At 42.5% G+C, this 16,382-nt stretch overlaps 1 protein-coding gene across 1 annotated transcript; it reads right to left on the bottom strand.

The window, feature by feature from the left end:
• Positions 1-5,601: 5,601 nt before the first annotated feature.
• On the bottom strand, positions 5,602-15,372 carry LOC112216270 (tubulin alpha chain-like). Its single transcript, XM_042298037.1, has 4 exons — positions 15,224-15,372; positions 7,224-7,446; positions 6,985-7,133; positions 5,602-6,875 (listed from the first exon to the last, which is right to left on the bottom strand). Exons 1-4 carry the CDS (start codon positions 15,224-15,226, stop codon positions 5,895-5,897), a joined length of 1,356 nt encoding a protein of 451 aa, XP_042153971.1. The 5' UTR covers positions 15,227-15,372; the 3' UTR covers positions 5,602-5,894.
• Between the last annotated feature and the right edge of the window lie 1,010 nt (positions 15,373-16,382).

Here is a 16,382-nt window from a genome sequence, read left to right as displayed (position 1 = left end):
GCCAGTCAGCCAGGATCCGCCAGTCAGCCAGGATCCGCCAGTCTGCCAGGATCTGCCAGGATCCGCCAGTCTGCCAGGATCCGCCAGTCAGCCAGGATCCTCCAGAAGTGCCAGTCAGCCAGGATCTGCCGGAACCACCAGCCAGCCAGGATCTGGTGGATCCATCAACCTTCCTGAGCTTCCTCTCACTCCTGAGCTTCCTCTCACTCCCGAGCTTCCTCTCTCCCGAGCTTCCTCTCACTCCCGAGCTTCCTCTCACTCCCGAGCTTCCTCTCACTCCCGAGCTTCCTCTCACTCCCGAGCTTCCTCTCACTCCCGAGCTTCCTCTCACTCCCGAGCTTCCCCTCGGTCCCGAGCTTCCCCTCGGTCCCGAGCTTCCCCTCGATCCCGAGCTTCCCCTCGGTCCCGAGCTACCTCAGTCCAGTGGGGCCCGTTGTTAGGTTTCCTAGGCCAAGGTTAGCGGCGAGGGTCGCCACTCAAGGGACACTAAGGAGGTGGACTAAGACAATTATGGAGTGGGGTCCACGTCCAGCACCAGAGCCGCCACTGCGGAGAGATGCCCACCCAGACCCTCCCCTACAGGTTTAGGTTGTGCGTTCGGGAGTCCGCACCTTAGGGGGGGGGTTCTGTCACGCCCTGGTCAAAGTATTTTGTGTTTTCTTTATGTATTTGGTCAGGCCAGGGTGTGGCATGGGGTTTTTGTAATTGTGGTGTGTTTGTCTTGGGGTTTTGGTGGTGGTATTGGGATTGTAGCTTAGTGGGTTATCTAGCAAAGTCTATGGCTGTCTGGAGTGGTTCTCAATCAGAGGCAGATGCTTATCGTTGTCTCTGATTGGGAACCATATTTAGGCAGCCATATTCTTTGAGTTTGTCGTGGGTGATTGTCCTTAGTGTCCTATGTGTACTCTCGGTTAGTTTGCACTAGATAGGCTGTTTCGGTTTTGATTACGTTTATTGTTTTGTGTAGTGTTCGTGTTTCTTTATTTGATTAAACATGAATCTCAATCGACACGCTGCAGTTTGGTCCGACTCTCCTTCATCACCACTAGAAAACCGTAACAAGTGCCTTCAGAAAGTATTCACACCCCTTTACTTTTTCCACATTTTGTTGTGTTACAACCTGAATTTAAAATGTTTTAGATTTTGTGTCACTGATCTACTACACACAATACCCCATAATGTCAAAGTGGAAGTATTTTATTTTAGACATTTTTTTTTTAAATGTCAACCTGAACTGTATTGAGTCAATAAGTATTCAAACTCCTTTGTTATAACAAACCCAAATAAGTTCAGGAGTAAAAATGTGCTTAACATATTGCATAATAAGTTGCATTGACTCATTCCGTGTTCAATAATAGTGGTTAACAACATTTTTGAAAGCTACCTCATCTCTGTACCCAACACACATACAATTATATGTAAGGTAGTAGTGAATTTCAAGCACAGATTCAACCACAAAGACCAAGGAGGTTTTTCAATGCCTCGCAAAGAAGGGCACCGATTGGTAGATGTCTAAAAAATGTAAAAGCAGACGCTAAATATCCCTTTGAGCATGGTGACGTCATTAATTAGGCTTTGGATAGTATATCAATACACCCAGTCACTACAAAGATATAGGCATCCTTCCTGCCGGAGAGGAAGGAAACTGCTCAGGGATTTCACCATGAGGCCAATGGTGATTTTAAAATAGTTTGAGTTTCATGGTTGTGATATGAGAACTGAGGATGGATCAACAACATTGTAGTTAATATGCAATACTAACCTAAATGACAGAGTGAAAAGAAGGAAGCCTGTACATAATACAAATAAATGTACTTTTTCTCCTTGAATTAGAAGTGTTATGTTGGGGCAAATCCAACACAATACATCACTGAGTACCACTCTTCACTTTTTCAAGCATGGTGGTGGCTGCATCATGTTACTTGTCATCGGCAAGGACTAGGGAGTTTTTTTGATAAAAATAAACAGAAAACAGCTATCAGCACTGGCAAAATCATACAGGAAAATCTGGTTCAGTCTGCTTCCAACAGACACTGGGAGACAAAGTCACCTTTCAGCAGGACAATAACCTAAAACACAAGGCCAAATCTACACTGGAGTTGCTTACCAAGACGACTTAAATCGGCTTGAAAAATCTATTTCAAGAATTGAAAATGGTGGTCTAGCAATGATAAACAATTATCTTGACAAAGCTTGAATATTTTTCTAAAGAATATTGGGCAATATATTGTACAATCCAGGTGTGCAAAGCTCTTAGAGACCTACCCAAAAAGACTAATCACTGCCGAAGGTTGCTTCTGCAAAGTATTGATTCAGGTGTGTGAATACTTATGTAAGTGAGATATTTCTTAATTTCATTGTCAATAAATTAGCAGAAAAATTCTCAAACATGTTCTCACTTTGTCATTATGGGGTATTGTGTGTAGATGGGTGAGAATGTATTTTTATTTTATTTGAATTCGGGCTGTAACAACAAAATGTGGAATAAGTGAAGGAGTATGAATACTTTCTGAAGGCACTGTATACCATAAGGACCCCTTATTCATGTCCTCATTACATGTAATGCAACAAGACCACTCATGGTCTGGAAAGTTCTCTACCTTTGATAGATTTAAACAAACAATATTGGAATCACCATGGTCACAAGTTCATAACCATAAACTGTAAACTCCATCTGCCTGACAGAATATGCATTTTGGTTCAAATATGTTACATTTAATTAGGATTTAGAGTCATAAAGCAACTGAGAGAAAAAAAGGTTGCTGCTGTGTATACCACTTGAATGAAGAAGAAAAAAACATTTTTGTCAACTCTGTCAGAGTGCTGAAATATCTGATCGAATGGTTATGTTTTTATTGGGGATTTTCAACTCTGTCACTGATGGCTAACCCTCTTAATTAAGATATTTTTTTCTGCAATATTGTGAAGAAAACATTTTTTTCCACTGTTCTGTAACATATGCTTAAACAATTGAAGTATTTGCTGTGCTAGACCTAATGGATCATGTTTTCTTTAACGTTGTTTAATGTTCCACATCTAGAAAAACATGCCAAATGGTTACCAAATGAACCCTGGAGCAGTAGTGCTATAAAACAAAACAAGAAGTTTAGAGATTTGTATTACATAATCTAATGTTAGAATGAAACAATCAAGGCCTTTAAACACTTGTGGACAGTAAATGAAATGCCTTTTATGGTGTCTGACGGAGGTTACATAAATCCAGTTAGTTGCATTTTATGTTCCTTTACATGCTGTGATAGCTGATACTTTGGTCTATCAAAATTCAGTACCAAAAAAAAAGTGTTAAACAAATCAAAATATATTATAGATTTTAATTTCTTCAAAGTAGCAACCCTTTTCCTTGATGACAGCGTTGCACTCTCTTGGCATTCTCTCAACCAGCTTCATGAGGAAAGTTTTTCAACAGTCTTGAAGAAGTTCACATATGCTGAACACTTGGAGCATTAGTGCTATAGAACAAAACAAAAATAAGTATAGAGATTTGTATTACATATTTGAATAATCAAATGTTAGAATTAAACAATCAAGGCCTTTAAACATTTTTGGACAGTAAATGAAGTTCACAAATGCTGAGCACTTGTTGGCTGCTTTTCCTTCACTCTGCAGTCCAACTCATCCCAAACCATCTCAATTCGGTTGAGGTTGAGTGATTGTGGAGGCCAGGTCATCTGATGCAGCCCTCTCCTTCTTGGTCAAATAGCCCTTACACAGCCTGGAGGTGTGTTGGGTCATTGTCCTGTTGAAAAAACAAATGGTACCACTAAGTACAAACCAGATGGGATGGCATATCATTGCAGAATGCTGTCGTAACCATGCTGGTTAGGTGTGCCTTGAATTCTAAATAAATTACTGACCGTGTCACCAGCAAAGCACCATCACTCGTCCTCCCCCATGCTTCACGGCGGGTACCATCCGTTCACCTACTCTGCGTCTCACAAAGACACAGCAGTTGGAACCAAAACTCTCAAATTTAGACTCAACAAAACCTAATTCCAGATTTCCACCGGTCTAATGTCCATTGCTCATGTTTCTTTGCCAAAGCAAGTCTCTTCTTATTATTGGTGTCCTTTAGTAGTGGTTTCTTAGCAGAAATTTGACCATGAAGGCCTGATTCACGCAGTCTCCTCTGAAAAGTTGATGTTGAGAGGTGCCTGTTACTTGACCTCTGTGAATAATTTATTTAGGCAGCAATTTAAGAGGCTGGTAACTCTAATGAACTTATCCTCTGCAGCAGAGGTAACTCTGGGTCTTCCTTTCCTGTGGCTGTCCTCATGGGAGCCAGTTTCATCATAGTGCTTGATGGTTTTTGCAACTGCACTTGAAGAAAGGTGTCTTAAAGTAATGATGGACTGTCATTTCTCTTTGCTTATTTGAGCTGTTCTTGGCATAATATGGACTTGGTCTTTTACCAAATAGGGTACATTCTTCTGTATACCATCCCTACCTTGTCACAACACAACTGATTGGCTCAAATGCATTAGAAAGAACGTCTATAAATTAACGTTTAACAAGGCACACCTGTTAATTGAAATGCATTCCAGGTGACTACCTCATGAAGCTGGTTGAGAGAATGCCAAGCGTGTGCAAAGCTGTCATTTTTTTATTTAACTAGGCAGGTCAGTTTAGAACAAATTCCTATTTACAATGATGGCCAACCCCGGCCAAACCCTGACCTAACCTGGACGACGCTGGACCAATTGTGAGCATAGCTATGGGACCCCCGATCACGGTGGATTGTGATACCGGGATCGAACCAGGGTCTGTATGGACACCTCTAGCACTGCGATGCAGTGCCTTAGACCGCTGTGCCGCTCGGGAGCCTCAGTCATCAAGGCGAAGGGTGGCTACTTGGAAGAATCTCAAACATAACATATATTTAGATTTGTTTACACTTTATTTCATCGTTTTGATGTCTTCACTATTATTCAACAATATAGAAAATAGTAAAAATAAAGAAAAACCCTGGAATGAGTAGGTGTGTCCAAACTTTTGACTGGTACTGTATGTTCATGAATGCTTGTCCCATATTGTCTCTGAACTTTGACTCTCGCTCTATCACAGTGCCAGTCATTGTTGAGACTCTGCTGCCGTTGCTTAGCAACACCACCCATACACTTCGGTGGTGGTTGCTGCAGTTAGATATGCCTGAAGAATAAAATCTATATTTGAATGCAGATGGTTGTGCTATATTATAGGTTATTAGCACTTCTGGAAAGCAAGTTGCACCACTTTTCAGTAAGTGTTATATTAATTACATGTTCATTTCCTAATGTAATTACAGTGTTTTAGGTACACATTGTTACATAGTTATGTCTTCTTGCAATATGCACTTTGAAAGATTTGTACACGGATATAAAACAATAATTTTAGGGTGAGGTTCAGCTAAATATATACATATAGATTGTCAATGTGTAATTACACAAACAGCTAGTTGTAGAACTAACAATATGTACCTACAACCTACATTGTTATTACACTTCAACGATCAAATGATTCCTTCTTGAGTAACACTGTGGTAAGTTTTAGTGAGTGAAGAAAAAAACAAATAAATACATTAAGAAAGAAAGACAAGAAGCAAAACTCCTCCAGTAATTTATTGTATATAACAGACAAAAGAGGACAGACCGCTGCAGTGTAAAATAACATAAAACCGTAAAAAGTAAAACCATTGCAACACAATGACATTCCCTGAACACAACCACAGCAAATTTCATTAACAGCTTTCGGTGCCAATGGAATGCATGAATATCTATGATGTGTGACAGTGTTTTCTAGCCATTTCCAACGCTAATAAGGAAAGCTGAGCCATGTAAACTTCTGACCAGTGATAAGCATGCTAGTGATATGACTAGGTTGAATCAAGTCACTTCACTTTAATACTCCTCTCCCTCCTCCTCTCCCTCTCCCTCAATGGAGTCGACACCCACTTCCTCATAATCTTTCTCCAGGGCAGCCATGTCTTCCCTGGCCTCAGAGAACTCTCCCTCCTCCATACCCTCACCTACGTACCAATGCACGAAAGCACGCTTGGCATACATCAGGTCAAACTTGTGGTCAAGGCGGGCCCAGGCCTCTGCAATAGCAGTGGTGTTGCTAAGCATGCACACTGCCCTCTGGACCTTGGCCAGATCTCCACCAGGTACCACAGTTGGGGGCTGGTAGTTGATACCAACCTTGAAACCAGTTGGGCACCAGTCTACAAACTGGATGGAGCGTTTTGTTTTGATGGTGGCAATGGCAGCGTTAACATCTTTGGGCACAACGTCGCCACGGTACAGCAGACAGCAGGCCATGTACTTGCCGTGACGTGGGTCACATTTTACCATCTGATTACATGGCTCAAAGCAAGCATTGGTGATCTCAGACACAGAGAGCTGCTCATGGTAAGCCCTCTCTGCTGAGATCACTGGGGCATAGGTGGCCAGAGGGAAGTGGATACGGGGATAGGGCACCAAGTTAGTCTGGAACTCTGTCAGATCAACATTGAGGGCACCATCGAATCGGAGGGAAGCAGTGATGGAGGACACAATCTGGCTGATTAACCTGTTAAGATTAGTGTAGGTGGGACGCTCGATATCGAGGTTCCTACGGCAGATGTCATAGATAGCCTCATTGTCTACCATGAAAGCACAGTCTGAATGTTCCAGGGTGGTGTGGGTGGTCAGGATGGCATTGTAGGGCTCAACAACAGCTGTGGACACCTGGGGAGCTGGGTAGATTGAGAACTCAAGCTTGGACTTCTTGCCATAGTCAACAGACAGGCGTTCCATCAACAGGGAGGTGAAACCAGAACCGGTGCCACCTCCAAAGCTGTGGAAGACCAGGAAGCCCTGAAGGCCAGTGCACTGGTCAGCCTGGAGAGGAGGAGAGGTGTTTCAGATCATTATGGAGGGATAAAGGTGCAGGATTTTCAGAGATGTGGGCAGAGTGTATGTTAATACAACATCATATGTAAGTTCTCACCAGTTTGCGAGTCCTGTCCAAAACCAAGTCTATGATCTCTTTGCCGATGGTGTAATGCCCACGGGCGTAGTTGTTCGCTGCATCTTCCTTCCCAGTGATCAGCTGCTCAGGATGGAAGAGTTGGCGGTAAGTTCCAGTTCGCACCTCATCTGGAAAAAGAAAGACCTGTAAGCTGAGGGCTCAAGACTAAGGGGATACCATAGTGTCATCATCATTGTTTCAAGACAAAGTGATCGTACCAATGACAGTGGGCTCCAGATCCACAAACACAGCCCTGGGGACATGCTTGCCAGCTCCAGTCTCACTGAAGAAGGTGTTGAAGGAGTCGTCTCCTCCTCCGATGGTCTTGTCACTGGGCATCTGACCATCTGGCTGGATCCCGTGCTCCAGACAATAGAGCTCCCAGCAGGCATTGCCAATCTGGACACCAGCCTGACCCACATGGATGGAGATACACTCACGCTTGAGAAAGAGAAGAGAGCGCAATTTAATTGGATCACACTGTACATAATCAAGGTAAATGTCAACGATGTCACCAAAGCATTGGCATCTGCATTTATGAGAGGAGAGCCAATGGAAAGAGGGCACACATTATCCAGTCTCCATTACATCTAATCCAATGCAAATCAGATTCTTGCGCTCTTTTCATCTGAAGGGCAAACTGTATAGTGCTACATTTTTCCCCATGATTGAATGCACATCACTAAGGACTTAACATGGTCCACACACACCCGCACAGTCTTGAAGAGTGCATGGTAGAGCTTCTTCCCCCTCAGGAGGCTGAAAAAATTTGGCAAGTTCTACAGCTGCACCATCGAGAGCAACTTAACTGGCTGCATCCCCACTTAGTATGGCAAATGCACCGCCCTCGACCGCAAAGCGCTACAGAGGGTGGTGCGGATCATTGGGGCCGAGCTCCCTGTCATCCGAGATCTCTATGTCATGCGGTGTCAGATGAAGGCCCAAAAATGTGCCTAATCTCCAGCCACCCAAGCCATAGACTGTTCACTCTGCTACTGTCCAGCAAACACTACCCGGGCATCGGGGCGGCAGGTAGCCTAGTGGTTAGAGCATTGGGCCAGTAACCAAAATATTGCTAGATCAAATCCCTGAGCTGACAAGGTAAATATCTGTTGTTCTGCCCCTGAATAAGGCAGTTAACCCACTGTTCCTAGGACATCATTGTAAATAAGAATTTGTTCTTAACTGGCTTGCCTAGTTAAATAAAGGTTAAAAATTCACAAATAAAAAATCGGCTCTTGGACCAACAGGCTCCGAGACAGCTTCTACTGCCCAAGTCATAAGACTGCTAAATAGCCAGACTGCTAAATAGTAAATTTATGGTTGCCCAAACTATCTGCACTGACCCTACACATACTCACTAGACTATATACACTACATACGCGTACATACAAACACATGCATACTGACACACACTTTTACACTCATCATTTGCTGCTGCTACTCTGTCCTTTATTTTACTCGCATTATTATCTATCCTGATGATTTGTCACTTTACCCTGCCTTCGTGTAGGGTAGATGCTTGCTAAAAAACTTTATTGGTATAGAATCAGCTTGATCCCCTCTGCCGAAGACGCTTGGACCTTCTTTTTTGATATTTTCAGTGGTATTGTTAACAAACACACCCCCATAAAGAAAATGAGAATTAAAACAGGTTCAGCCCCTGGTTCGACTGTGATCTTGCAGAGTTACTCCACCTTAAGAATTGCAATTGGTGAAAGGCTCGGCACACGCATACTCGGGCTGACTGGCTATCATTCAGGCAATTGAGAAATAAGTGCACTCAGGCTATCTGGAAGGCCAAAGTTAGTTACTTTAAGGAGCAGTTCTCTCTCTATGGGTCTAACCCCAAGAAATTCTGGAAAACAGTTAAAGACCTGGAGAATAAACCTCCTCCTCACAGCTGCCCATGTCCTTTAATGTTGATGATGTGGTTGTTACTGACAAGAAGCACATGGCTGAGCGCTTTAATTACCAGTTCATTAAGTCAGGATTCCTATTGACTCAGCCATGCCTCCTTGCCCGTCCAACATTTCCTCATCTCCCACCCCTTCTAATGTGACTATCCTCGATGATTCTCCCTCTTTTCCCCCTGTCCCGCTACAAAGTTTCTCCCTGCAGGCAGTCACTGAGTCTGAGGTGCTAAAGGAGCTCCTTAAACTTGACCCACAAAAAAATATCTGGGTCAGATGGTTTAGACGCTTTCTTCTTTAAGGATGCTGCCCCTATCATCGCCAAGCCTATCTCCGACCTTTTAAACCTGTCTCTTCTTTCTGGGAAGGTTACCATTGCTTGGAAGAGAGCCACGGTTCCTCCTTTATTTCAAGGGGAGATCAAGCTGATCCTAAGTGTTATAGGCCTATTACTATTTTCCCCTGTTCATCAAAAGTGTTGTAAAAACTTGTCAATAATCAACTGACTGGCTTTCTTGATGTCTATAGTATTCTCTCAGGTATGCAATCTGGTTTACAGTCAGATAAAAGATGTGTCACTGCAACCTTAAAGGTCCTCAATGATGTCACCATTGCCCTTGATTCTAAGCAATATTGTGCTGCTATTTTCATTGACTTGTCCAAAGCTTTTGATACGGTAGACCATTCCATTCTTGTGGGCCGGGTAAGGAGTATTGGTGTCTCTGAGGGGTCTTTGGTCTGGTTTGCTAACTACTTCTCTCAAAGATTGCAGTATAAAGTCAGAAAATCTGCTGTCTCAGCCACTGCCTGTCACCAAGGGAGTACACCAAGGCTCGATCCTAGGCCCCACGCTCTTCTCAATTTATATCAACAACATAGCTCAGGCAGTAGGAAGCTCTCTCATCCATTTATATGTAGATGATACAGTCTTATACTCAGCTGGCCCCTCCCTAGATTTACAACAAAGCTTTCTTAGTGTCCAACAAGCTTTCTCTACCCTTAACCTTGTTCTGAACACCTCCAAAACAAAGTTCATGTGGTTTGGTAAGAAGGATGCTGTAACGTTCTGAGTGTGATGGGTGAGAAGTCAGGCGCAGGAAGCAGAGAGTTCAGGGGAGTGCTACTTTAATGCACAAAAAACGGCGAACATAAGCCAACCCCACGAAAACACAGGGCGTATAATACAACAAACGCGCCAAACTTAGACTTAAACTGTCCAGCAAAACCAACGAAATAGGAAAACACGTAACCCATAGACGTGCACACAAGTTTACACAAAACAGAAGGTCACAATAATTAATCCCGCACAAGGAACCAGGCGGGCTGGCTGACTAATAAAGCCTCACTAATTATACCCAACTCAAAACAGGTGCACTCAATAAACACATAAGGAGGGGGAGGAAATAATCAGTGGCAGCTAGTAGGCCGGTGACGACCGCCGAGCTCCACCCAAACAGGAAGGGGAGCCACCTTCAGTCGGAGTCGTGACAGATGCCCCTCTTCCCACAGGTGTTATTATTACTACCTCTGAGGGTTTAGAGCTTGAGGTGGTCACCTAATTTTTTTATTTTTTTTTACTAGGCAAGTCAGTTATAAGAACAAATTCTTATTTTCAATGACGGCCTAGGAACAGTGGGTTAACTGGCTGTTCAAGGGCAGAACGACAGATTTTGTACCTTGTCAACTTGGGGATTTGAACTTGCAACCTTTCGGTTGCTAGTCCAATGCTCTAACCATTAGGCTACACTGCCACCCCTCATACAAGTACTTGGGAGTATGGCTAGATAGTGCACTGCCCTTCTATCAGCACATATCAAAGCTGCAGGCTGAAGTTAAATCTAGACTTGGTTTCCTCTATCATAATCGCTCCTCTTTCCCCCCAGCTGCCAAACTAACCCTGATTCAGACTACCATCCTTCCCATGCTAGATTACGGAGACATCATTTATAGATCAGCAGTTAAGAATGCTCTCGAGCGGCTAGATGTTCTTTACCATTCGGCCATCAGATTTGCCACCAATGCTCCTTATAGGATACATCACTGCACTCTATACTCCTCTGTAAACTGGTCATCTCTGTATACTTATTTATTAAACCCTCTTAGACCTCACTCCCCCCTATCTGAGATATCTACCGCAGCCCTCATCCTCCACATACAACACCCGTTCTGCCAGTCACATTCTGTTAAAGGTCCCCAAAGCACACACATTCCTGGGTCGCTCATTTTTCAGTTCGCTGCAGCTAGCGACTGGAACGAGCTGCAACAAATACTCAAACTGGACAGTTTTATCTCAATCTCTTCATTCAAAGACTCAATCATGGACAATCTTACTGACAGTTGGTGCTGCTTTGTGTGATGCATTGTTGTCTCTACCTTCTTGCCCTTTGTGCTGTTGTCTGTGCCCAATAATGATTGTACCATGTTTTGTGCTGCTACCACGTTGTGTTGCTACCATGTTGTTGTTATGTTGTGTTGCTACCATGCTGTGTTGTCATGCGTTACTGCCTTGCTATGATGTTGTCTTAGGTCTCTCTTTATGTAGTGTTGTGGTGTCTCTCTTGATGTGATGTGTGTTTCGTCCTATATTTATATTGTATTTATTTGTATCTTTAATCCCAGTCCCTCGTCCCCGCAGGAAATCTTTTGTCTTTTGGTAGGCCGTCATTGTAAAAAATAATTTGTTCTTAACTGACTTGCCTAGTTAAATAAGGTTAAATTAAAATAAATAAAAAATGTACACACATTATCTTCCTCCAATATCTCGTACCTCTGCACATTGATCAGGTACTGGTACTCCCTGTATATAGTAGCTCCATTCTTTTGCATTTCATTTTATTACTCTTCTGTTACTATTATTATTGTTAAACTCTACATCATTGGGAAGGGATCATAAGCAATTCTTTCATGGTAATGGCTACACCAGTTGTATTCAGCGCATGTGAAAAATAACATTTGATTTGATTTGCAGAGGGCTGGGATGAAATACAGTTAGGCTGCATTTTCCCCCACACTGCAGCACAGCAGCTATTCCACACAATCATCCCCTCTGTTCTGAGAGCACAAATTAATTTGGAAAAAGTGGGAATTATGCCATGAAGAGGGACCGCCCTGAACTGCAGTCTGCAGGAGGTGAGAGAGAGAGATGGAGAGAGAGAGCGTGAGAGCAAGAGGACCAAAAGCTGCAGCATGACCAGGACGAATGACGCAACCATCCCCCCACCTCCGCCCTCCCTCTCCTCCCCTTCCCCCCTCCCTTCTTCGCCACAGCTTCACCCTGCTGTTACCAAGGAATTTGCTTGCATATTTCCGTTGCTAAGCAACTTGGCCCTAGCAGGAAACTGTTTGAGGTTTTGCACAGGAGGGGGTGGTTTGTGCACTTTCCATTAAAAAATAACGATTTAGATTTGTCTATGAGGTACACTTGCCCAGTGATGCTCAAGAGCTATGGCGCTTTATTTTCAACAACCCTCAGGGCACCAACCCTCTTTAGGGCAAATCATTGACATCTCATGTTGCAAAATGGAAGACTATACAGATTCTACAGTGCATAGACTTAACAGTAATGCCGTCATAGGAATAGTAGCCTTTATGTGCAGCGATAACACTTAAACCGGTGACTGTTATATCAAATGTGCTTGTCTCTGGTTGGAAAGCAGATGCCAGGAAGGCTAAACTAAACATGAACATGGAAAGACAAGGGTGCAGCGGGCTACAATGGTTTAAACACAGATCCATCTGCATAAGACCACTTCAGACAAAGATCTTTTCCTTCCCCCTGTCAGGTCTCATCCTGGAGACCATATGCACCAGCAGAGATTAAGGATGATGCAGCTCCCCACCAGCTTTCAGTGTTAATCAATGAACACGGTTCACCTGAGTCTGTTTTTTTCCTATGAATATTATAGTGTATATACTTTCCTCCAAAAAGAAAGAGTTAGATCATCTGAAATGGCCATTGGAACTTCAATATGGATGAAACTGTTCCACAATAAATGTACATTACTGTATTATAGGCTGGTCATCTACAGTGCATTCAGAAAGTATTCAGTCCCCTTCCTTTTTTCCACATTTTGTTACGTTTCAGCCTTATTCTAAAATTGATTAAATCATCATCAATCTACACACAATACCCCATAATGACAAAGTGAAACCAGGTTTAGAGACATTTTTGCAAATGTATTACAAATAAAAACAGTAATACCTTATTTACATAAGTACATAAGACCCTATGCTATGACACTCGAAATTGAGCTCAAGTGCATCCTGTTTCCATTGATCATCAACTTTATAGAGTTCCTCTGTGGAGATGGGAGAAACTTCCAGAAGGACAACCATCTCTGCAGCACTCCACCAATCAGGCCTTCATGGTAGAGTGGCCAGAAGGATGCTATTCCTCAGTAAAAGGCACATGACATTCATCTTGGAGTTTGCCAAAAGGCACCTAAAGGACTCTCAGACCATGAGAAACAAGATTCGCTGGTCTGATGAAACCAAGATTGAACTCTTTGGCCTGAATGCCAAGCGTCATGTCTGGAGGAAACTTGGTACCGTCCCTACAAGCATGGTGGTGACAGCATCATACTGTGGGGATGTTTTTCAGCGGCAGGGACAGTGAGACTAGTCAGGATCAAGAGAAAGATGAACGGCGCAAAGTACAGAGAGATCCTTGATGAAAACCTGCTCCAGAGCGCTCAGGACCTCAAACTGGGGCGAAGCACAAAGCAAAGACAACGGAGGAGTAGCTTTAGGACAAGTCTCTGAATGCCCATGAGTGGCCCAGCCAGAGCCCGAACTTGAACCCGATCAAACATCTCTGGATATACCTGAAAATAGCTGTGCAGCGACGCTCCTCATCCAACCTGACAGAGCTTGAGTGGATCTGCAGAGAAGAATGGGAGAAACTCCCCAAATACCGTGTGCCAAGCTTGTAGCGTCATACCCAAGGAGACTCGAGGCTGTAATCACTGCCAAAGGTGTATCAACAAAGTATTGATTAAAGGGTCTGAATACTTAAGTAAATGTGATATTTACAGGTTTTAATTTTTTTTTTTTCAAACATTTCGACAAACCTGTTTTTGCTTTGCCATTATGAGTTATTGTGGTTAGATTGATGAGGGGAAAAAATAATTTCATCAATTATAGAATAAGGCACAAATGTGGAAAAAGTCAAGAGGTCTGAATACTTTCCGAATGCACTGTATGTTTGTACCTGTAGACTTTCCATGTCCATGAAGAAAAACAATGCTAAATACAGTAATTGAGTACATTGAGATATCAAGTGGTTTGTGATGATGTGATGATGTCATGTGATGATGTGGCTCAGTTGGTAGAGCATGGCACTTGCAATGCTAGGGTTGTCGATTCAATTCACATGGGGGACCAGTACGAAAATGTATGCACTCACTACTGAGTTGCTCTGGGTATGAGCATCTAATAAAAAGGAATGAATAGACCATTTCAGTTTTCAAATAGAAGTAAGTTGGACTTGCAAAGTATTTCAACAAACTGGAAAACATATATCAAGCAAGTATTTTTATATTACACAAGTATTATCAGATGAACACGGGTGAAAATGCTAACTATTAGAATAAATCTCTTCTGACCGTAAGACTTTTCAAGGTGGGCGCGTCACACGACCATGACAACGCCGAATTCCATCAAGGCAGAAGAGGTTGCGATTAGAAGAGATCTGAAATGTTCTAATTTCTATCTCAGGTTCGTTTACCGCAAATTGAGATATTCGGAAGTCAAACTTGAACTTGGCACTATTTTATGATAGCAAATTATATTCAAATGACAATTAAGTATAAGATACTTGTGGTTAATTGGTACCAAAGTTTCTTTCTCGTCCTCCATCCGTAGCCCACCGCCAATGGTTACGGGCATCAATTCACCTCAATCACATGAGCGTTCATTTTCCAGCAAAGCGACAATGTAATGGTTTTTTTATTGAGTCGACATGAGGATACACCTTCACTATATAACTTCGTAATAAGCCTAAAATGTAAAATAGGGTTCCATAGGGAATATGGTATTTCCTCGACAGTTTGAAGCATAGCCTATCTATCATATTCCTCTAGTCAAATAAATCAGTGACCACTGATTTAAGCAATAAAATGCAATTCCAGCCACAATATGAATGAAGCCATATACATATTATGCAACAACACGCTAGGCTATGCAAAGTTACATTGATGGAATGGATGAGTAGCTATAGCACCACCATCAGTAGAATGAGAGATGCACACACCACATAAAGAAATCAATAGACTACTTTCAACATTTCTGTGATAAACTGTACTCACCATTTTACTGACGGAGAGGAATTTTAGAGGAATATATCAAAATAAAGTTTCTACAATTTTATCTTCGGGTGAGAGAGAAGTTACTTTATGCGACAGCTAAGAGTCGATGTAGTAACTGAACTCAAACATCGTGGCGCGCTAATATTTGTAGTATCGCTAGGAGGGCTGATCCAGCATACATTAATAAATTAATAAATTAGGAAGAGGAGAGGATCAAGACTGCAGGCCTAGGCGTGAGGCCTATGGTGGGAGAGATGCAGCACGTAACACTGTACATTTCCCCCTACCTTGTGAAAACAGTTGCATTGGTCCTGTTTGTTATTTTAACAAGAGTTCAAATCAAATTGGATTTAAGCTTCCCTGCATTATGGATTTTAAATGGATTTAAGTTTCCCTGCATTAAAGTCCTGGGCCCTAGGAGTGCCACCTCTGGATGAGCATTTTCTTGTTTGCGTATAGCCTTATACAGCTTGTTAAGTGCGGTCTTAATGCCAGCATCGATTTGTGGTGGTAAATAGACAGCTATGAAAAATATAGATGAAATCTCTCTTGGTAAATAGTGTGGTCTACAGCTTATCATGATATACTCTAACTCAGGCGAGCAAAACATAGAGACTTCCTTAATAATAGATTTCGTGCACCAGCTGTTATTGACAAATAGACACAGACCGCCACTCCTTGTTTTACAGGACGCAGCTGTTCAATCCTACTGATGCACGGAAAACCCAGCCAGCTGTATGTTATCCATGTCGTCATTCAGCAACGACTCTGTGAAACATAAGATATTACAGTTTTTAATGTCTCGTTGGTAGGATAGTCTTGATCGGAGCTCATACATTTTGTTATCCAATGATTTCACGTTGGCTAATAGGACTGATAGAGGCAGATTACGCACTCTCTGTCGAGTGCCATTTGGAGTACGGTCAGCATAAAAATGTAAGCCTATTGTGATATGACAGAGTTATTTGTTAGTTTGTTAGAGTCAGTCAAATCTGAACCACAGTATCTGCAAATGTAGAACCCCATTGTAGTCAATACCAGGCAAAAAACTTTAAAATATATAGGCTATATACAGAGGTCCTGTTCACAAAGACCTAATCTGGCATCAACCCCTTTCAGCACCATGAAGGCAGGTTAGCGTTTTTCGTCATAAATCTTG

The sequence above is a fragment of the Oncorhynchus tshawytscha genome, linkage group LG02 (genome assembly GCF_018296145.1).
Source record: "Oncorhynchus tshawytscha isolate Ot180627B linkage group LG02, Otsh_v2.0, whole genome shotgun sequence".
Lineage (NCBI taxonomy): Eukaryota > Metazoa > Chordata > Actinopteri > Salmoniformes > Salmonidae > Oncorhynchus > Oncorhynchus tshawytscha.
Note: the sequence above shows the minus strand (reverse complement) of the source record. Positions and strands in the feature narration are given on the sequence as shown.